Source organism: Typha latifolia, chromosome 10 (assembly GCF_019914945.1).
Source record: "Typha latifolia isolate L0001 chromosome 10, TyphaL0001v2, whole genome shotgun sequence".
Classification (NCBI taxonomy): Eukaryota; Viridiplantae; Streptophyta; class Magnoliopsida; order Poales; family Typhaceae; genus Typha; species Typha latifolia.
In genome coordinates, this window is record NC_133095.1 from 10,365,064 (window position 1) to 10,388,072 (window position 23,009).

The following is a 23,009-nucleotide window of genomic DNA, read 5'->3' on the forward strand; positions in this document are numbered from 1 at the left end:
CAATTAGTTTTTAGAAGCCTTGTAGTTCTTTTAATTAAGTTTGTTTTCTACGAGAGCATTGCAGTACATAGTAGCATATCCCTGATTAACATGTTTATTTTCTGAGGCTATATGGGTTATCTATAAAGTCTCCATAAGAATGGTGATATATTCGCTATGGCCTGATCTTTTATTCCTCAAGTCAACCATCTTAAGGGATTTGGTATTGCGAATCCTTGAGGGTTCAAATAGTTAGTTAAGCTTTTATTATCTTATTTGTTGTTAGTAACCTGCTTTGTTTTTAGAGGGTTTCTTCCGTGCAATAAAGTTAATTCTTTATCAATCAATTTGATGAAGATCTAATGGTTAAGATCTTTAAGGGTATAATAGGAATGAAAGATATTACCGATTTAGTAGGTAATTTTTTTTAGATATATAATCTTAAACATTATTTTTTAACAATTATATTATCTTAATATTTTATTAAGTAAAAGACATATATATCATTAACTGAGAGTAATGTATATATATCAAAATAAGGGTATTGATGTCTTTTATAATTAACTTGATGAAAATTTAATTACATTTTATCTTTTTGATTATTTTTTATTATTTACATATATCTCCATTAGTTTAAGATTGATTTAAATTAAATTTTAATAGATAGAGATAGAGAATTATATTTAAATTAAAGTTTATCTCCAAATAATCAAATTTAAATAATTTAATATTAAATAATATCTCCTATAATTAAGGCATAATTATATTTAAGAAAGAAATCTTAACGAAAGAAGAAAAAAACGTGTAGAGCGCTTCTTCCGTATCGTAAAGTTAATTATTTATCAATCATTTTAATGAATATCTAATGGTTAATATCTTCAAGGGTATAATAAGAAAATTAGAAAGTTAGGCACACGTAATTAAATCTTCTTAACAAATATACTATTTCTTTACGTGGTACTGGGTATGAAAACTAGCTATTATAGCCGTTGGATTAAGATTATAATTTTAAAAGATGCATTAAACTATTTTCCATTAGATGAAATTGGGACAAAATACAAATTTAACAAAGTGAGAATGAAGTGTGATATAGGCATATAACATATATATAGCAGCAGGACCAGTAAACTACAAAGCAATTTATGAAATGTAAATGTCACATGTATAAAAAAAATGCCAGGAAAATGAAACTCATTTTACTTTTATACCATTAAATGGCACCCTTTAGGCTATATGGGTTATCTATAAAGTCTCCATAAGAATGGTGATATATTCTCTATGGTTTGATCTTTTATTCCTCAGGTCAATCATCTTAAGGGATTTGGTATTACAAATTCTAGAGGGTTCAGATAGCTAGTTAAGCCTTTATTATCTTATTTGTTGTTAGTAACCTGCTTTGTTTTAAAGTACAAAGTTGAAGAAAATAGGGATGTTTATATCTTATTCATTATCGGCTATTCGGCTTATATATTTTTTGTTCTTGGTAGCATAAAATTTGTAGTTAACATCAGTTAAAGAAGATACATAATTCCTATTGATTAATGGACAATATTTATCTACAATCAGTTGGTCATGCTCCCCATTTACTAGTTTAAGTTTTAAATATTGAGAACTGAGACCAATTATCAAACTAATCTCAGTATATTGATGTTTGGCTCGTTGTTTGGCTCCTTGATTGAGCTGGATATTTGTTTCTACTTTTATGATTAATTATTTATGATGTTGTGGGTATACTATGGCATGCATATGTTTATACATCTTTTATTATTACTATTTACGCTTTAGTACATTATTATGATTTAACACATGTTTTATCGTTTATTATATTTCATTCAGGTTTTCTTCATTATCAAATATATGGAGGGGAGTTCTAGTCAACATGGTGAAACGTCAAAATATCAATTTGATATAGAAACACTAGCTGAATATGAAAATATAATACAAATGACATTTTTAAGTGAAAATAAAGGATATAAATTTTTTAATAGTTATGCTAATCGAAAAGGATAAAAGGATTTAGCATAAGAAAAAATAATATAAAACTCCATAAGAAGACTGGTATTATAGTCTACCGCCATTTTCTTTGTTCGAGGGTAGGTGTACGAGATGAGAAATACATGAACATGATTGATAGAAAAGAAAAGAACGAGCCCTCAGTCGTTGTCAATATCCCATCCAATTTGCTATTCAACTTAATTTTGATACTGGTAAATGGTTTGTGAAATTTTTTATTGATGAACATAATCATGATCTTGCTGGATTAGATGAAGTTCTTTTTTACGGTCTCATCGTAAAATTAATGATGTTTAAAAATCTAATATTATTTCGTTAGAAGTAGCGGGACCTTTAAAGCACCAAATAATGGATGTGATGGAACATCAACATGGTGGCTTTGGAAATATTGGGTTTGTGTCAAGGGACTTATATAATTTTTCTTATAGAAATAAAAAATCTAAAATCGTTGAAAGTGATGCAGATACAGTGCTTAAACTTATGCAAAAGAGGCAAAAAGAAGATGTTGAGTACTTTTTTCAATACCAAGTCGATACAAAAGGTCAAACAAATTTATTTTGGTGTGATTATCAATCTCGAATTGATTATCAAGTATTTATTGAGTATGATTTCATGCTTAGTTTCAAAAAATTCAGCTGATAAATGTAGGATAATTTTCTTTTATAAGTAATCATTAATGAGTTATCTCAAATTTTATTATCAAGAAAACAGAAGTTGTTGGTTTATTATTATCTCTAATCCTCTTAAATATTTATTTTCTTAGGATTTGTACAGTGTCAAGCTATCAAGCAAATACTCAAGCGTAAAATCAGCTCAAATAAGAGTTTGAATACATGAAATATCTTCCAAAAGGTTTAAAAAATAAGGTCGCACCTCATTTTTTGTATTTGGTGCCAATATTATACCAATCATTATTAACATAAATCAACGAATAAAATGTTCATCAACAACATTATTTTCTTCAATACATTTAACCAAATGACTAAGAGTAATATTTCCTTTAGTTAGGTCCATATAAAGACTATGTAAAATTTTATTTGGTCTTTTTTTCACAATTTTTATTTTCTTACCTATAGCGGATGAGCCCATAAGGCAATGAATATCCCACAAATCATTAGGAATGGAATCATCTTCTATTATGAATGATGTTGTATGTGGGTCATATGCTTCAGCCAACCACAAACGTAGAATACGTCTAATTCTAATTGGATGCATAAGAAGCATGCAATCAAATCCAAGCTCCCGAATTGCCTCATTTTGATCTTCACTTAGTTTCCTAATAATGTTCCCAAAACGATTTGGTGAATATGTAATCTCAATTTCAGTCTTTGGTATCTCCAAATAATAGCAAAACATATTAATACAATAAAATAATTAATCAATCTTATATATATATATATATATTATTTAATATTAATTTTAAATAACTTGATTAATACTAATAACATTTATTTTAAGACATACCATGTTAATATGTGAGTGTCTTGAAGGCAAATTGAAACTACAAGTAAAGTAAAAAAAAATGTTTAAGTAAGCAACATACCAAATCTAAAATTCATCCACTATTATATACTAAAAATTAACTACTAGTTACTTGCATATATTATATTATTATCCCTAACAATAATAGAAGCAAGTTAGAATATCATGGTTTTATTCTCATATACAAAATAGTTATCTATATACATTCATCAGTTTAACTATATCAACTTAGATAATGCTAACTCATGAGTTAATCAATTTAGAATATTAGTACGCAGCAACTTAAATTTTAGGAAGTTAAAAGCAAACATGAGTAAAACTTGATTGATAGAAATAATAATAGCATCATACTGATAGTAAAAAATATTGCACAATTAATACAATTCTTAAGGAACACATTATAACTTGTTCCATTTTCAAATACGCACAATGAAGACAAGCACTCTAAAGATTGTTCTTATTCAAAAAAAAAAGTGGGCAATGAAATTTATCAGTTTTATTTTTATTTTTGGTGCCTTAATTTAAAGAATATACTAATAAAAAGTTTATTTGCAAATATATAAAATATATTAAAAAAGATTCTAACTTTAAAGAAATAAAAAGAAACATCCTCTGTTAATTTTTCAAATGGGCTATATATAAAACCCACCTATAGATGCCCTCATGATGTGTAAAGTTTTGAGTTTTTTATTTTTTTATTTTTGATTAATATGGATCGGTTCATGATTTCATGGTCTAATTTAATATTTTTATTTAGGTAAGATTTGTCTTATATGAAAATTTTAACTATTTATGAGTAAATATCATGTTCATCTATTAACATATGAATATACACAATTAAATAATAATAAAAGTAATTGTAATATTCACATGATCTAATAAAACTTGAATACAAAAACCAAATTAAATTTAATAATATTTGATATGCTTCTACGTGATCAGGGCAATCAAAATAATCAAGTCGGCTCGAGCTCAGCTCGCTCGATTAAGCTCGATCTGAAAATGAGCTACACCAACTGGATCTTCAAAATAGGCTCGAAAATATTCGAGCTAAGCTTGGTTATGAGTCGACTCGATTAAGTAGGCTAGAATAATTATTATTTTTATTATATATATACTATATGAGTAATACTTTCTATAGTATACTATACTTTCGTTATATTCTAAAATTTGCATGAAATTAGTTTCAAATTGGCTTTGAATTAAAATAAATTTGATTCAAGCTTGATTATAAATCTAAGCTTGAAATTATTTTCAATTCAAACTTGATTAGAGATACGATCGATCAAGCTCAGATTGACTACACTCATACATCGGACCACAACTCAACTATACAAAATGACCATTGATCTAATTCAAACCTCTATAAGTTTGAGTTTGACTTTAATAAAGATAAACTTGTTTATCTATGCATACTATAAATCAATATTAAACTTAATTTAAATTTGAATTGGCATTAATATCCCTTGGAGAGAACCACCATTAAAATTTAAACAATTTAACCGTAAAAAATGATAAGAATGTCATTATTTTAATTTTCAAATATTTCTCTTACTTAGTAGTACTTTTATTTTTTATATTAAATAACTTAATTTGAAAAGTAACTATGCCAGTCTTTATATAAATATAGGTTTTGAGGGATATACATACAATTATACTAGTTTTGATAGTTTTTTTTATTTTTATAATATTTAGAAATATAGATATATTATTAAATATTTTTTAAAAGTTAGCAATTGGATCGAATAATCCGGTGACCCAATCTATGATAGGGTCAATGTCTAGTCCAATCTTAATAACTATGTCAATATTAGCTTCAATCTAGCATATGACTATATATGTGTTTATATTTGCGCAAATCTATAAAGTAATATATATATGTAGGACATAAAATTTAAATTCGGGATCAAATTTAATCACATTTGAAACAACCTTGATACAAATTCAAGGTTGAATTGAATCAAAGTTATACTATAGAATAATATTTCGGCCGAATCATTGGTTGATCTTAGGTAAGATTTTGATAAACAAAGTAAAAAAATAATTCCACTTGGATCCTCTAAACTATCATTTATTTTAATATATTTTGCTAAGAAAATTTTTATACATAGACTCGTAAACAATTGAAAATCTCTTAATACTCATTTCATTAGTTTTTAGTTAATTCTTCCTTACTTTTCTTCTTCAAAAATTGCCTCAGGTGAAGAGGAATGTCAATATAACAATAAAAATACTAATATAAGTAGATCGCCGATCCGGTGATGAAAGCCATGGATCGAGATCGATGGGAGGAGAAAAGGAGAGAGCAAGAACAGATCGGAGGTCGGTGAAGAAGAGGAAGAGTAAAGAGAGAGGGAGATGTGCTAAAAGGACTAATATGCCCTTTTTCACGGGTTGGAACCGGTACCGGATGAGTTTTACCAGTAAAACCGATTGTTACAGCCGTCAACTCATACTTACAATTTATTATCGGGCATTGAAGTATTTACATAAAATCATAGACTACAAACCAATATAAGGAAATGTCTCCATTACTTACTTACCTCTCCTAGAGGTCAACGGGGATCCGACTAGATATTATCTCCATAATAAGAATTTTAGAATTGTAGATATCGCTTGTTTCATTGAGCAGTCAGAGTCGTCGGAGGACTAATCGGCGAAGTCGGAGGATAGCTGAAGTTGATAGATTGTCGAAGAGAGTGTGAGAGTGAAACGGGGATGGCGTTGGAGTGTCGGAGTCATTGAAAGACTAACTGGCGGAGTCGTCGGACAGATCGCCGAAGAGAGTGAGGGAGAGAAATGGGGATGAGTTTGAGAAATTGCGGCATGATGGTGAAGAGAGATTAAGAGAATGAGGGTTCGAGAAGTTATGTTAAGCCGGTGGATGAGGGGTTTTATGTTAACGGGTCGGGTTGGTTTTTAAGGGTAGGATTATTTGTCAATGTAGTATGGTATACGAGTAGACGAATATTCGATATTCGAATCCGTATCCGAATAAATATACTATACCCGTATCTGGATCCGAATTCGAATATTTTAATAAACTGCAATCCGTGTCCGGATCCGTATCCGAACCGGGTAAGTTATTTTGTCTCGTATTCGATCCGACCCAGGTCTGATAGAGGGTCGGATCGGACTAAAACCGATCCGTTTTCACCCCTACCAGCTCGACCGAGTGAGACCAAGGGCTTCTCGTTAACAACAAAGACAAACCCTCTTTCGATCGATTGAAACAGGACCCGAAGGACAACTCCTATCTTTATCCCGCCCTAAAACCCTTCTTCTCTTCTATTCTCGTCGCCAATTCGAGCAGCGAAAGGCGAGCCGACGAGCGGCGGCGGACCGGCAGCGTATCTGGGAAGGCGGCGCTTCGCTCCCTCATAATCCTCTGTCCTGGTCGCCATGAGCGATAGCGGCGGCGGAGGGGAAACCCCAGCCTCAACCCTGGAGAGGTGAGCTTTCGGGAAATTTTGAGACCATAATCCGTGTTTGTTGGCGTTTTGATTCCATTTAATCCGATGTATGGATGTACGCAGGGAAGCTCCTCGCCTTGTTGCTGTGCTGAAGGAGATGAAAGAGGGATTGGATAACGTGAGGAACAAAGTGCAGGCTCTAACGCAGAAGGTAATAACTTTTAGGCGAAAATAATTTTGTTTGTTCTTTCTTGTCCTCCAAACTAAGGAATTTTATGGCGTTGTCGACTAAAAGGATTAAGTTTTTTGATGATCTATGTATTAACGAAGAGATCGGGATTTGGATTGTGAGTGAACCCGTAATTTTCTTGCGATTTTTTGATAATTTGGTTAATTTCTTAAAATGTATATAGCGTGATTTAAAGAAAGTGAAGAACTTGAGTTTGATATGCTAATTATTTCAATGACTATTATTTTGGTTATTAAGATTTTTGTTGTAAAATTTGCTGAATTATTTGAATTGCTTGCTGATTAGGTGAAACAAAATCAATTTCCAACAGCTGATGGGCTAAGCTATCTGGAAGCGAAGCATCACTTGCTCCTGTCCTATTGTCAATCTATTGTCTATTACTTGCTTCGCAAGGCTAAAGGGTTGCCAATTGAAGATCATCCGGTTGTCCGGAGCCTTGTGGAGATAAGACTATTCCTGGAAAAGGTTCGCAAATTTGCTACCAGTTTTTGTTTTTGTTTTTTATTTCCTATGATGCTCGTGTGTTGAATATTGTGACGAAAATTATCTTCTATAGGTTCGTCCAATAGATAAGAAGATGGAGTACCAAGTTCAAAAGCTCACTCGAGCTGCTGACAACGTGCCCAAGAAAGCAACAGATACTGACATGAAGGAGAAGGATGAGTCACGAGATGAGGAAGATCCATTGAAGTATCGGCCAAACCCTGACATGCTTGTTAGCAAGTCAATGCAGGACGCACAGGTGATTATTCCTATTTTTCCATCTCTTTAATCTTGTTTCAGGCCATCTTATGGACTTTTGTTACTTATGTAATTGTTTTGACTACACAAATCCTGTTGGTTCTTCTTGATTCTTTGTGTGATGAAACCAAGGCAATAAATTTTCAGACTGAATCATTACCTGCTTGCTTCACCTTTTGAGACATCATTGTTTCCTTTGATAATTAACAAAAGCTTCAAGAAATATTTTGATGCAATGATATGTTAAAATGCCAGTTGGTCCTTTCAGATGTATGTGAATCTGTTCATATACTGCCTTTTGGAGAAGACCATTATTGAAGCTAATAAAGTGATAGCTGGTTTCTTGCAGTAGTTGTTGAATCTGGATTGCATTTGTGAACACATTTCTTATTTTATGCTATAAGGATAATAAAGCATTGATAAATTTGTGGCTGCAACTTAGGATAAGGGAGGCGTATACCGTCCACCACGATTTGCCCCTACAAGCATGGATGAAGATAAAATATCAAAGCACGAGAAACAAACTTTGCGGAAGGAGAAAGCGCTGTTGAGGCAGGCAAAACAAAGTACATATGTTAAGGAACTTATGGATAATTTTGAAGATAGACCTGAGGAGGTTTGTTGTTGTTTACTTGTTTATTTAACAGTAGAGTTCTAGTTTTATTATCTGACCATGACATCCCTGCAGGTGAGAGAAACTGTAGGGGCTGAAAGTAGAGATCTTACTAAGTACAAAGCAAAGCTAGAAGAGCTTTCTCGAAAGGAAGAAGAACTTTTTACTCGTGCTCCAATCACAAAGCGTGATAAGAAGTTAGAGAAGCACATGAAATCAAGGAATGGGTATGTGATTATTTTTTTTATCAAGATTGAGTACTAATAATCTTCTCAGAAGGAAATGTCAGAGTAACTAGCTCAGTAAGATTGTGGCTTCATAATGCCGAGTGACTTGCAATATTTAGCAACCTTGGAATATTTTTTTTTGGGTGTGAAAGTCATGCATATAATGCAATGTTTGAGATGTAGACCTCAAGAGAATCTTTGAATAATTGTGTTGCTAGGGCCGATAGTAGCAGCATCATTATTTCCAAAATCAAATTAACAGAGATTATCACTCTTTCATCATAGTGATGCTAAGGTTTATGGCATCATTGTTATAATATCAGCTTCATTTCACAATATGAATAAGGAAAAAAAAAGACACACAGATTGCAGCATATCACAGATCATGGGCAGATGCCAATCACAAACATAGCTTCTGTGCTGGAGATGTTTAACGAATCTCGTGGGGTGTCTAGGCAAGTTGTGATTTCCCATTTTGGTATTTGATGTTGCAAAGGATGCACTTGATAAGTTGTATTGTGAAAAAGGAAGTACTTTGATAGGATTGTAATTGGATGAGACTATATATTTAGCTTTATAATTATATTCTACTTGGCAAATTTTTCACATTTTCTACATCTAAACTACAATGTTAAACAGATAATATTAAATTTTTGCATAACTGTAAAAAATAATTGGTTACAAAATAATAGTTCATTAGATTAGCAATGATAGAAATGACACATTGACCAATTTATAGATCTTAGAAGTGGAATTAATAAATGGAATTTGACTAAAGAAATAGATTCCATTTGGTAATTGGCGGCAGTTAGCAGATAAAATATTCAAGATGTGTGCATAACCTGCAAACAGAATTAGGTTATTAGATTAGCAATGATAGAGATGACAGATATTAGAAGTGGGAACTAAAAGTTAACTAAATATATGGGTTCCATTTGATAATTGATTTAGTCCTTTGTTCTTCATCTAATTTCTTCCTTTTTCACGCCTTGGCTTTGCCCTTCCCTCGGCAAATTGATCCATGACTGATTGTTGGATGATGAATTCCCTTATTCAGATGGAGAAAATGTTTGTTTCAAAAATGAAATATAATTGATTCCCCATAGATCTGTGAACAGTTTCTAGGCACTGCACTTGAAGCACTCACGAACTGGTACTGTTGTCTTTAGCCACAGAGTGACAATTTCTGTGAGAGTAGCGCGGTAGGGAGCACACTATAATAATAGCCATATTCTCTATTCACATCTCCATGAGAGATTGAACAAAAAGCTGCTGAATTGGCCTTCTTGTATACATTGAGTACACCCTATACTTGCATCATAAATTTTTACTGAATGTGACAGTGAATCTAGAAAATTCAGTTTTTAACATAAAGAATTTGAGAAATTTAGGCCTGCCTCCTGCCATCCACACCAAAATAGATGAGTTTTTCAGAAAAACCTGCTAATGGAGGAAGACCTCCTAGGGAGGAGGTGGAATAAAAAGATTTGCATGAATTTTTGAGTCTTTGTGCGATTCATATGCAGTGAGAGTCGCACGAACGGTAAGGAGGGTGGCTTGAGCAGCGTAGGGTGTTCCTCTTTGTGTTGTTATACCAACAAATGAACCTATTTGCTTGTTATACAACAAGATCTATCATTTGCTTTTGCATTTGTTTGCCATAGGGATTTTGTAAAACCACTTTGCAGGTATGAACTATTTTGTGTAGTTATACAAGTACAACAAATTGCCTTTTAAAATTATATATAAAGAGTTGAAAATGAAGATAATAACGTAGATAAGTAAAACTCATGATATTCCTTATTTGTTGTAAGCGAAATGTAAGAGTATGCTACCTGAAGTTAGTATGACCCATCTCACTTTTACTATGAAATGACCTATTTCTTAAAGAATGGCGTTCTTAATTCTTATTTCGTTTTCATTGGTGTATATTAATATTGTTTTATGGCTAGGTGAAAAGTATTCTGATATTGCTGCAAATTTCTAACCCTGGCATTTGTTAGATTTCTCACTATTTAATTGGCATAAAGGTTTATGTATCCTGATTTGATAATTGAGTAGTATCTCTTACATACTTTCTAACAGATTGCTCGGCTTGGCTGATGGATTCTATGACGAAATTAGAATGCTACCTCTAGAAGAAAAAGAAAATGACAATAATACCAGCCACATTGCTACTGATAAAGGGAAAAAATTTAAGAAGCGCAAGGTATATTTAGTTTGAATTACCATTTACTTCCTGAACTTTGTTTCTTAATATGGTTTTTTTTTCACTTTAGGCTCTTTGCTTTGGCCCCCATTTCAAGTGTCTGCTTTACATTTGCACCATCTGCAAAGTTTCACCTCAGATGATATGCTAAACCTGTTCTTTACAAACTATTTCCTTTGATATTAGGATTTAATCTCTCTCATTTTCAGTTTTTGCGATGTGCTGCTTTACAAACTATCTCTTGTAATTTGGCATCTCTCTTCACTCTCCCTTCTGCTTACAAAGGAATTTCTATAGTTTTAGTTGACTAACTCATTATACTTACTAAAATTCTAGTGAACTAGTGATCCATTCATTTCTTGATTTTGCTAGAAGAAACAACTATTAGAGTTCCTCTCTTTTCATAGTTTTGTCTATGAAGTATCTCTTTAGATATTATGATTGTGTTGAGAAGATTATTCTTGTGGCATTGCTACTCCGGTATATTGCATATTTGATTGTACTCCGGTTAACATTCTCCTCCCTCTCATTTCTTGTCATATATGGTGTCGTAGCATGCCCTTAAATTCTTTTGCCCTAGAGTATGAGATTCTTTTATTCGTTCCTTGTCCCAAGATTCCAAGCTTGACATCAGCACACATGACTATTGGAGATAATTTGTCTAGAATATTGAGCTTAGTTTGTTATAACCCTAGCCTCTTTGCCTATAGATGATCTTTAATTACACCTTATAATCTAGTGCCTTTTTCCTAGCTTTGGCTTCCCCTTGGAGTCATTTGCAGTCACATGCCATAGCCAAAAAATATTAGTCATAAGTTTGAAAGAAGGCCATGGAAAATTGCTGGTTTAGAATATCATTAGTTACTCGTTGTGCAAGAACTCCTGATAAGTCTATCAAGATATTCCCACTTTATCATATCGTGGAAGCCAAACTATCAACAACTTGACATAATAGAAGCTTATTCTCAGAGAATTCCCTTTTGTGGGGATATCTTAACTGGAGAATCTCATATGTCAAATGATATTAAGTTTGCTGTTAATGCATGTTTGTGATGATATGTAATAAAAGATATATTACAAAGGAAATTCTATAAAAACCTCTATTTATACAGAGTTGTAACTTTATAACTAGGCAGAGAGCCTACCAAATGGATTTACAGCACGTGTATGAATGTTTAATGGGTATTTCAACTCCCGTTGAATGATTTGATTGCTCAATGCCAAGTTCAGATTTAATTTGTTTTATTAGAAGCCATATGGTAAGTAGGCATCCTCTTTGATGCCTAGATGATCACATTAGCATCTCATAATATATTTTAATATGCAAATTGGCTTTGAAATTCAAAATTATTATACATGATGAATTAGTGGATTCAAATAGCTTATTATATATCTTAACAAGAATACATTAATATATTGTTTAGATTATAGGTATTAATTTTAACTTCTAACTATTATTTCTTTTATTTATTTATTTTGTATTAATTTCTGGGTGCCCGCCTAGGCACTACATCATCCCTTGTTCGGTCTTTTAAAATCTTAGGTAATACTAACTGAATACTAGAGATAGAACTAATTGGGAATTGTGTAAAAGATTGTTTTGGACAAATATACAGAAAAGAATCGGATTACTAACATGGTTATCTGAAAGGGAGACCAGTGTTCTATGCCTGTTGGAGAAAGGAAAAGAAAGAAGATGTTTTGAGCTCTAGGTTCTCAATATAATGTAAATCAATCCTCTTTTATAGAGGAGAGAAAGGACCACCTAGAATAAAAATAAAAAAAGCACATAGAGAGAGAAGGAACATAATAGATTAAATAGGAATTCAATAAGGAAAAAGAAGTGACGGATTTGTATGGGGTTATTGACTTTCTCCCTGTTGAAGCATTGTCCAACTAGGTGTCACAAATGTAATATTCTGATTGGCTAAATTTTTGTGATTTCTCTGATCAACAAGGAAGCTAATCTTCATCCTATAGAGCTTATGGCAATTTGGTAAATAATATGCATGGTTGGGTGGTAACACATGTATGTATTAGTCTGTATAGTAGAGGAACATTGAGGGCTTTGCTGACTATTTTGAAACGAAGACAGGACTTTTTAAAAAAATAAAAAGAAAACACATGCTTGGGTTCATAATGTCACTAAATGAAATGTTGCATGTAACGCCCTACATTTGAGCGATCTTGTGGTCTTAATCATACTGTTTCCTTATATGCAAATTAATCTTCCTTTTCGATAGAATGATAAAGAAGTTGGATATATTTGCCTGTTAGGTACTAATAGATGTACATCGTTTTAACACTACAATTTAAATTGATTGCGTTTTCTGATGAGGAAATAGGGGAAACTTGTTTATTTATCTCAAACTGTTAATACGGACATGTGTGTCTGTATATATAGATAAGTATATATATATATATATATATATATATATATTCTCAATTAGGAAAAATCCAATCACATGAAACATGTATAGGAGACAGTCAATCCTGACATAAACATATAGAAAGAACAAGAAGTAAAAAATTCATACATGTGCTGTATATGCTATACAGACAGACAGACAAACAAATATGTCTATGAATGCATGTATGCATATATATTGTGTAAAGTATAGATTTCTAATATTATAAATTTGGACTTCAAAGGATTATGAGACCTTAAGAATAATCGATTTATGGGAGTGGGCTGCTTTCTTAGGTGGAAAATAGTCGCACCTACCCAAATGAAACTATCCAATGAGTGCTTAACTACTTATCTAACTTTTGTTGCTTAGCTCGTAAGCTTAGATGAACTGAACTTACTTCTTGATACCTCAAACCATTTCAGAGCTGAGTGCACGGACTCTTGCTAAAATATTCTTCTTATGTGCAGAGGCATTGAGAAGCAACAGCACAAGTCCAGAATTCAATGCTATTTTTATTTATCACTATATGGATTTTGTCACTATACCATGTATTCCAGGAGCCCCTGCAAGCGTGACTGATCCCAGTTTACAGGATAGTAGGAGAGATTCAATTTATCGGTTAGATCCAAGGGTCCTTTTGTTCCTTTGCTCTCTTTTTAGCTTGAGATACAACTTTTTGTAATGATATGAGTACTAATACTGGCAGGATTTTGCATCTCTCTTTCTAAAGAACATTTTCAAACTGTTGAACAGTTGCCTTGGGGAATTTATCATAAATCCATTTTGTTACATTTGCAAATTAATTCCTTATGAATTCCTTTCATAAGGAATTCAGTACTGTTTTTCTCACTAAAATGCTTTCAGATGTGACTTCTTTTGGCATATGGAGAGATGGAGAACGTAAAAGCCCATCTTGGTGAAGAAAAGGAACATATACTGAGCATTGTCCTTTTGCTGAAAAGAAGATTTGATTTGCAAATATTCCTCAAGAGGAGCTTTTGCTCAGTAGAGTTGAACTGTAGGTAGAGATATGCAAACAGAAGGAATAAGAGGGGAAAGCATCATCCATCCTGTGTGTACCTCATCTACATTGGATATTCCTTTTATAATAAGTGAAGTGCTTCAATAGTTTTTTAATCCTTTTAATGTCATATTGCACTCATATCTAGACTACATCACCAATTTGACTAAGTAAAAGAAACAATAATTGTGTCTCTAATATATATAAATGTATTTGTTGTCTCCACTATTGATGCTCCCTCTGTATGTTTCCCAGTCAATTTGGATATCCCCAATCAAAATATGCTATCCTTTTTCTCTTTATTTTCTTTAGGGAAATTTGTATTTAACTCCTTACTTTTCTTTTTTTACCTTTTTTTTTTCACTGGTTTGCAGCTTTCATTTTTTATCATATATACGTAGAAAACACTTTGGGTTAAATTAAAGATGATGGAAATATTTTATCCACAGTAAATCATGATTTTCAAAAATGTTAAAATTGTTTATTTTTTATTTTTCTTCTCCAATTTTAAATCCTACAGCAAATTGGAGCAAATTGGAGCGGAGCAAAAATTAAAGGGTCTTAACTTAGATAAGGTTTTTTAGGTTAGATAATTTAGTAAGGGTATTTTGGGTGAGAGTATTTTGATCATCTTTTCAATATAGTTAAGTTAACTTGGAGTTTGGTTAACTTTAATTAACAAAATTAAGAGTATTTTCTACATATATAATAGGAGGTTTGATATCCAAATAATTAGAAAAGAAGGGGTGTCAACCATAAATAGGTGAAAATGTAGGGTATTAAATGCAACTTTTCTTTATAATAATATTTAAGACTTGCTACCCCATTTGATGAGATCAAAGCAAGCATGAAATGATTGTGTATCCACAATTGCCCACAGTTTCTATAAACAAAACCCATCACAAGAATCAAACTAAGACCCAAGAGAATAACAAGGATCCTCACTAGATCCCTTGTATCACTAAAAGATATTCATAGTTTTTTATTGGCTAAATTATAATACTAGGAACCCCCATAAACTATTACCTGACATCACTTATACCTTCTAAAGAAAAATTATATATATATATATATGTGTGTGTGTGTGTGTGTGTGTGTGTGTGTGAGCTAAGAATGAAACCCAGGAGAAAAGTTGAGAGGGATTGAGAGTTTGAGATGGAGGAGAGAGGATTAACAAAGATTGAAAGAGAGAGAATATAAATGTCTTATTATAAATTTGGAAAAGAAGATAGAGGATATTCTTGGCACAAATGAGACTAAATTTGATCATGTGACATCTTCATGTCAATTTTAGATGAAAAATAAATGGTAGACTAACAGATGAGGTCTCAATGTTATGCTTTTATTCTATATATATTGTATAAGTGATATTGGAGCATAGTTCATATGAAGCATCATAATTATCATTACAATTTAATTCAAAAAAATTTTTACTATGCATCCTCTAAATTATTATAATTATGACCAAAATAATTTGATTCTCTTAAGAATTTCATTTCCATCAGTTTGATCTAACTAGTCACAATTGCAGCTTAATTATCTATTTAATACTACCTGGTATTATAGAACAAGGGGGTTGAGATCAGAATCCAAGTATTCTAATTAAAAAGGATACTATGATCATTTTAAATAATGCATTGTTTAACTTTAACCACCACTCATACATATATATTTCTTATGGTGACAAATTATAATATTTTAAACAATATAGTGAGGATTATGATATGCATGGTCAACAAGTGCATGAATGATGAGGGATGGGAGCTCTGAGCTATCCCACTCCCTGCCCTTCCAACCCTTTATTCCCCTACCTCTGCAACTTTTTTTTTATTTTAAACTAAATTAGTCTCCTAATTATTTATTTTAGGTGTTTCGAAACTTAAATAAAAGACTACGGAGTTGTTTGGTTTCTTGTATTTAAAAATACATTTGTATTAAGAAATACTATATTTTTCTGAAATTGTATCTAGAGAAACAAATAGCTTATTTGGTTGATTGTATCTCATAGGGCTGTAATTATTAAACACATATTTAGTTTGTTATATTTTATAATGATGCATTTAGTAAATTAAGTGTTTAATGAGAGGAGAGAAGATAGATCGGTTAGGGTTGAGTTGGGTTGAGATCAAAATGAGAGAAGAAAGATACGTCGAGTTATGACAACTAGATGCAGGCTTTTGGTATCCGTTCGATCTAAGTGAATGTCAAAAGATTATATTTGAGTCTAATTAGTTTTCTAAAATACTATTTTTCAGATTTGGTGCGCCAAACCAAACAAAATTTTTTAGATTAAATATTACATCTATTAATACAGTATTTAGAAAAGCTCTCAACCAAACAGCTCCCATGTGTGTTCGGAAACCACCGACTCAATCAGCAAGTTATTTCTATAACAACTTATACTTTCATATTTATATAAAAAAAAATCTAGAAACATACCTAATTTTATATTTAAGTTTCAAACTAAATTGAACATGTTAAAAAAAAATTATATAGGAGCAAACTTAAAATAATTAAAAAAATTCTCTATATATGGATGAGTTTTGAGCCTTTATTAGTTCTTATCAACCACCTATTCCAAGTACCCCTCCTCCATGTCTCTTTCCACAAAAAGGTGGTGATAAATCACCCCTCAACTTGTTTGTGTCGCCTTGTTGAGCTCCAATATCCCCACCTTCCACCACTTGTAGGTCCCACTCTTTCCATCATTGGGCCCACTTAATAATTGCCCACATATTTATCCACCCTTTCTAGGGCAACAAGGATCATCTCCAATCCTAGTTGCAGCAACTTTGACTCGTAATCCCCATCTCTTTTATCTTTAATTTAAAAGATGATAGGAAATAGTTCCCCCCAAGCGCAATATTAAAATTAGCCTCGCTATCTACCCTATTAACCTATACTTTGAGCCAATTACCAAGAAAATTATACAAAGTGATAAATAAAAAAGCCTATGTTTTGAGAACCTAACCAATAAATAAATAAATAAATAAATGAACTAAGAATGTAGCAATTTCCTATAACATTAGTTGTAAACCATCCATTGCCTACAATTTTTGTTTGGCTGCATGCAAGTCTACGTTACGGAGAATTTTTAGTACTTCCAGGGGTGCAATTTTCATATCTTTTCAAATACTAGTTATATAGCTGAGATAAGTTAAGATTTAATATTATTCTAATTAGAATTTAGAGATTTGAACTCAATCTCATCAATTTTAGTTATATGCAAAGCTGGTTAAAACCACAATAATTATTGTTATTATATTATTATAATCCATCATGCGGAGAAATCGTAGCTGTACAATTTTAATAATAAACAATTAATGTAAATAAATTCCATCCTCTTCTTTTTTTTTCTTTTTTTTTTAATTGGGTTGGAATAAAATCTAGAATTAAGAATCCAAATTGAACCGGGTCCGGTTCAGCCGAAGAACCCGGTCTGGCTCCAGACCGCGTCCCGGACCCGGATCACGTCCCGGCCCTTCAGGGTCCGACCCGCCCCTTCGACCACGCTCGCGTGCTCCCTCGCCAAGTACTCGTGCGGCGGGACCCACTCCACCCGAGCCCGGTCGGCGTCGGACTCGCCCGGCTCGATCCGGCCCCACTCCGGTACCCGCACCGGCGCCGAGGACGCCGCGTGCCGCCCGTCAGCCGGCTGGGACGGCGAGGGGGAGTAGCAGGCCGGCGGCGGGTGGCACCGCGGGGCACGGCCAGGGGCGGCGCGGTGGGCCGAGTCCCAGACCTCCTCCTCCGCGAGTTCGAGGAAGTCGGTGCCGGGAACGTGGCCTCCGCCGTAGCCGTGCGTGCCGAGGAGGCGATCCGCGGCGTACCTGCTCCCCTTCGCCATCGGCGATGGCCTGGCCGTAATTTAAGCCGGCGTGTCGGACGGGGAATCTATCTATCCGACTGGGATCGCTGGAACTAAAAAGAAAAAAAGAAAGGCTACTTCGGTCTACCGGAGGAGATCGCAGCTCATAGGGCTGCGGGAAGAGACGGCGTCCCGGGATTTATAGCCCACCGTAGGATTTTCATTTCGCTCGACATTTGGGTTTCATTTCGAATCCCGCATTTGGGTCTCCTGACGTCAGCCGGGGGTGGGGCCCCGCTGCCCCCACCCTAGGGGGTGAGTTTGACTCGCCGATTTCGATCCGAGGCGCGGGCCCCACTGCCCACGTGGTCGGGTTACTATACATGGCAACCGGATGGCCCCGCGACGGCTCCTCCTCGGCCACTCGCCTGCCGGCACGTGTCCCCCGTGGCCCACCCCTCCGTGGGCCAGCGTGGCACGAGAGTGACCGGTGCCGGAAACAAAAGGCAGCGATCGGTACTGCTCCTCTGAGGCCGCACCGTCTGCACGGCGGGATGCAGGAATTTCCTACGACGCGCCGACCGCCGATGTTTCTGACGCATAAATCAGGAGTTCTCCTGCAGCCTAACGCTGCATAGGATCCGCTGGTTTACTACATTTCTTTGGATCGAGTATTATTCGGGTAGCAGCAATAATAATAAATCCACGCCAGTCCTTTGTGAGGGTGAGGCTCATAACTCTGCAACAAGTACATTGTTGCAAAAATTGAATCCTAACGTTCAATTTTGTATCCATTTCTATAGTTGGAGTGTATTGTGAGATGGGACCAATTCCATTTTGGGACCACCTGACTTGATTAAATTTGTGGGGCCACTTGTGTTTGTATTATAGTGAGAAGTACCTTCATGATTGGGGCTTTAGCTTGTGGACTTGTGGGTTCTTCTTTACTATCCTTGTTATATGCTATGTCATAGTTATTATTTAACATTTTACATTTATAATTCAGATTCACTTTTATAATTATTATTTTTTAAATAGAATTTGACTTAAAATTTATGAAGTGTTAGACTATTCATGAGTTTAATTCGAGTTTAAGTCAGCAACTTAAATTAGATTTCGTTTTGAAATAAATATTTAAATTGATACTTTTATTTACACCCTACCATATCATTAATCTGTGTGTTGTGATTGTATTACTTTATAAACACCCTACCAAAAAGTTTATATATATAATGTCATTAGTGCACTTATATTGCCTAAAGTTACTCTTCTTTGTTTTCCTCTCTCTATTTTCCAAATGGAAAGCTAGAGACAGGAGTGTCATATACAATAACATCACCTCTCTCTCTTTCTCTCTCTCATTAAATGGGGGCCCATTGGGGCTTAGGGCCTAGCCCAGGTTGAGCCCACCCTATTGAAGGTTAGGGTTGAACTAGCTTAGAGTCATTCTTTTTTGGGCCGTTAGGGCAGCCCGCTAGTCGGGCTCTCCTCTTCGACTTTTTTTTTTCTTTTTGACTAAGGGTTTTCTTGCACTAAAAAGCCACTTGATTTTTGTTTCTGTGAGTCAGGTTTATTTTTGATTTCCTTTGTAGAAGGGGATTGTTTCTTTTCTTTTAAGTTTGCTTTTCGGCCGTTTAGTGCTCATTAAATATGTTGATGGGATAACGATAAAAGAGAAATGGTTCGTACCATCTTTTTCTTCATCTTCTTCTATTTTGTTGTTGTTTATTTTTCTTTTTTTGCCGTTATTATTTTTGTTTTATATCCTAATCTTCTCCCTCTTAATATTTTTTTCTATACGAGTCTTTCTAATCGCTCTTTAATTAATACATTTTTAACGAAAAGATATCTAACCGATAACTAATTAATGATATAAGAGTTGAAATCTTGAATTCTTTAAAAGGGAATATCTTGGCTTGTAGTAGTTCATAACTTGTTCTTATACACAACAAGTCACTTTAAGTAACACAATGATAGAAAAACTTTATTTGCTTACTAGTAAAGATTTATATGAAATGAAAAGAAACTTAGATTTTAGTATAGCTTATAATAATGTCCTAATAGAAAAGCACCATTGAGAAAAGCAAATTAGCAAGCCAAGGGCACACAAATAAAATATAACAAAGAAATATAACCATGGATCTATAGGCACAAAGATTTAAACTCATTCTATGACTTCATTGTGATTCCACAGTTAAAGATGTACATCCCTATGAAACACTAAACAGTGGGGGAGAAATAAGAACACTAACTAAGGCTAATGAACTTTTCCAATGCCAACCTATAGCAAGTGCCTCCATAGCAGGGAGAGGAAGGAGAACATGCATCATACCACAAGCTAGTGATTTGGTAGTGCACTGACGTAGTGCAAATATGACGATAAAAATCTCATCAAACTTCTATTGCTTGTTTTGGTCTCTCATCCATGCACCTCACCTACCCAACACCCAACGTCACAACAGTCGTCGACTGCCATGATCCAAGTTAGGGAAAGCGAGTGATGGAGCCATCTTCTACCCATCACTCAGGCGAAGTCACTAGCAGAGTAAGGTGAGAGTGGGGATTGTTGTTGCACTAAAAAGTCACTTGATTTTAGTTTTGTGAGTCAAGTTTATTCTCGATTTCCTTTGTAGATGGGGATAGTTTTTTTTCTTCTTTCTAGACAACGTAAAAGAGAAATAGTTGGTACCAACTAAGCAAAGTAAGTTCACATATAATTAATTCCTCATCAAATAAAGTGTCTTATAAGTTACTACATTAAATCTTGTCACGATTAGTATTTGATCTACACTTGGTTAGCTAATGAAATGCTAAGATGTATACTAACTCAAACAAAGAATCTAAGAATTAAACTTAATCTCGAATTTTAATGGAAACCTCTAGATTTATTTTCCATAGTTGTTCAAAACTTCTTCTTCATGATATTTCTTCAAATTGAAGTTATTCCTTTAGATAATGTATTCTTCTGCATAATTGTCATCGACTACTACTGATAAAATATTATAATTATCACTATATTCTTTAAAGTATTATAACAAATCGTTGGAATTTTTTTTAACTAACATAATATTAATAATATTACTAAAACAACATTCTTTCTTAAAATTTAATGCGTAAATATTTATCACTATTTTTTATTATTATGATATCGGATAATATTATATAGTTTTAAAACTATTTTGAATGACAATTTTATGCAAAGAAATATGTTAAATAATTTTAACATGATCATGTTCATAAAAAAAAATTAAAAGTCAACTCTTTTTTTTTTTTGTTGACTATCTAGAATAATAGAAACTTCTCTTTGAAGAGGGAGAGAGACACACGAAATTTAATCCTTCAATTGAATAGAGACTTTCTATGCAATCCTAGGAAGACAAAGACTCTTTGCCAAAGTAATTAACATCCATATAAACTTTCTACAAGAACTATGATGTGGCTGTGTCTAATTAGATTTATGAGACTTCTAATTTCTCCTAGCTAAGCTTAGTGAAAGGCACTCATCCCCTAATAGTAGATTAACTTCCATGATTGAGCCTAATCAAGAATTTTGCTTTGACTTTATGTGGGAACTGAAACTAGAAAAAAGAATCCCACCTCTATGTGCTTATTATCGATAACACTTATAATCGGGTCGAGTTAGCATTTTATTAAACGGGTTAAAATTTCTAAGTAGAAATATAATATTTTTATAAATAAGTTATCGGTAGCATAAGTTATTTATAATTATATAAGTTTTATATATATATATATATATGTGGGTAATTTGTAATTTATCCAAACCAATGAGGGCAATTTTACCCGCTAAGAGTAATTAAGTAGTCAATTAACCACGTCCTTAAGCTAATCAAAAGTATTAGAAACCAAAGATTCTCCCAGAATCGCCACGTTCACACGAATATATCGTCGATCAACGGCTCAAAAACTTCCCTTCGACTCCCAGTCGATCGCAGTTGTCGGTTCGGTCTCCAACGGCACAGGACTACCAGAAGGGCATCCGACGTGGCATCTCCTCTCTCTATAAATACACCTACGCATTGCTCACGTTCGATCTTAATCCCCCTCTCTCTAACATTGGAAATTTCTTTCAAGAGGAGCGGAATTTAGAAAGATTTTTGATACTTTTGATCAGAAAAGGAGGGAGATGGGAAGCTGCTTCGGCTTCCGACGTCCCGTGTCGTGGGTTGACGACGACGGCGGCGGCGGCGATGAGGAGTTCTTCGAGAGTCGTCGAAGTCGTGAGCAGAAGGTAGGAGGAGGCTCGACGGAGGTGATCAAGATCAAGATTACAAAGAAGCAGCTGGAGGAGATACTGAGACGAGCGGAGGGGAAGGAACTGCCGATCCAAAAGGTCGTCGAGGATCTCGTGAGCATGGCTGAGGCGAGCCGCCATCACCGGGAACAAAACTGGAAGCCGGCGCTGCAAAGTATACCGGAGGCGGCGGAGTAGCAGTGAGACGATCTTAGTCTTAAATATTTTTTTTTTTTTTGGCTGTTTTTTGAGTCTTTCTACCCTTATTTCTCTCTTTGAGAGATGTATATTTCATGGACTTGTTGTTAATTTAGGTGTTGTAAATTAGGAAGGGAGAGAAATAAATGCTAGAAGGATTCTTTTGCTTGTATTTTCTTCTGTCTATTATTCACATACTTTGATCTCTCTCTCTCTCTCTCTCTCTCTCTCTCTGAGTGTGTTGCACTATTTGATAAGCTTTAGGTAGCAAAGTGGGATATGATGCTTTTAATCCATCATTTGGGGAGGGTTGGATATATATATATATATATATAAAGAGTTAATTATATGTTGATATTTTTTTTTAAATGGAATCATATGCCATTTGCCTA

The 23,009-nt window shown here is 33.9% G+C and overlaps 2 protein-coding genes across 3 annotated transcripts; one reads left to right on the plus strand and one right to left on the minus strand.

The window, feature by feature from the left end:
• Positions 1-6,657: 6,657 nt before the first annotated feature.
• On the plus strand, positions 6,658-14,584 carry LOC140796255 (uncharacterized). 2 transcript variants are annotated; one of them, XM_073149195.1, is made up of 8 exons: positions 6,658-6,926; positions 7,011-7,098; positions 7,423-7,602; positions 7,694-7,879; positions 8,321-8,494; positions 8,567-8,718; positions 10,804-10,927; positions 13,806-14,137. In XM_073149195.1, the coding sequence occupies exons 1-8, from the start codon at positions 6,877-6,879 to the stop codon at positions 13,812-13,814; spliced, it is 963 nt and encodes a 320-aa protein (XP_073005296.1). In that variant the 5' UTR covers positions 6,658-6,876; the 3' UTR covers positions 13,815-14,137. The 2 variants fall into 2 exon arrangements, with proteins under 2 accessions (XP_073005296.1, XP_073005298.1); XM_073149197.1 differs by lacking the exon at positions 13,806-14,137 and adding an exon at positions 14,203-14,584 and having other exon boundaries at positions 6,669-6,926.
• A 3,030-nt stretch (positions 14,585-17,614) lies between these two features.
• LOC140796665 (protein S40-6-like) lies at positions 17,615-18,335 on the minus strand. The gene has a single exon (XM_073149738.1). The coding sequence runs from the start codon at positions 18,204-18,206 to the stop codon at positions 17,781-17,783; it is 426 nt and encodes a 141-aa protein (XP_073005839.1). The 5' UTR covers positions 18,207-18,335; the 3' UTR covers positions 17,615-17,780.
• Between the last annotated feature and the right edge of the window lie 4,674 nt (positions 18,336-23,009).

Coding starts and splice junctions, on each gene's coding strand:
- LOC140796255 (XM_073149195.1), top strand. CDS start 6,877: ATGAGCGATAGCGGCGGCGGAGGGGAAACCCCAGCCTCAACCCTGGAG. Junction 7,099..7,422: donor TGCAGGCTCTAACGCAGAAG/GTAATAACTTTT, acceptor CTTGCTGATTAG/GTGAAACAAAATCAATTTCC. Junction 8,495..8,566: donor TTGAAGATAGACCTGAGGAG/GTTTGTTGTTGT, acceptor ACATCCCTGCAG/GTGAGAGAAACTGTAGGGGC.
- LOC140796665 (XM_073149738.1), bottom strand. CDS start 18,206: ATGGCGAAGGGGAGCAGGTACGCCGCGGATCGCCTCCTCGGCACGCAC.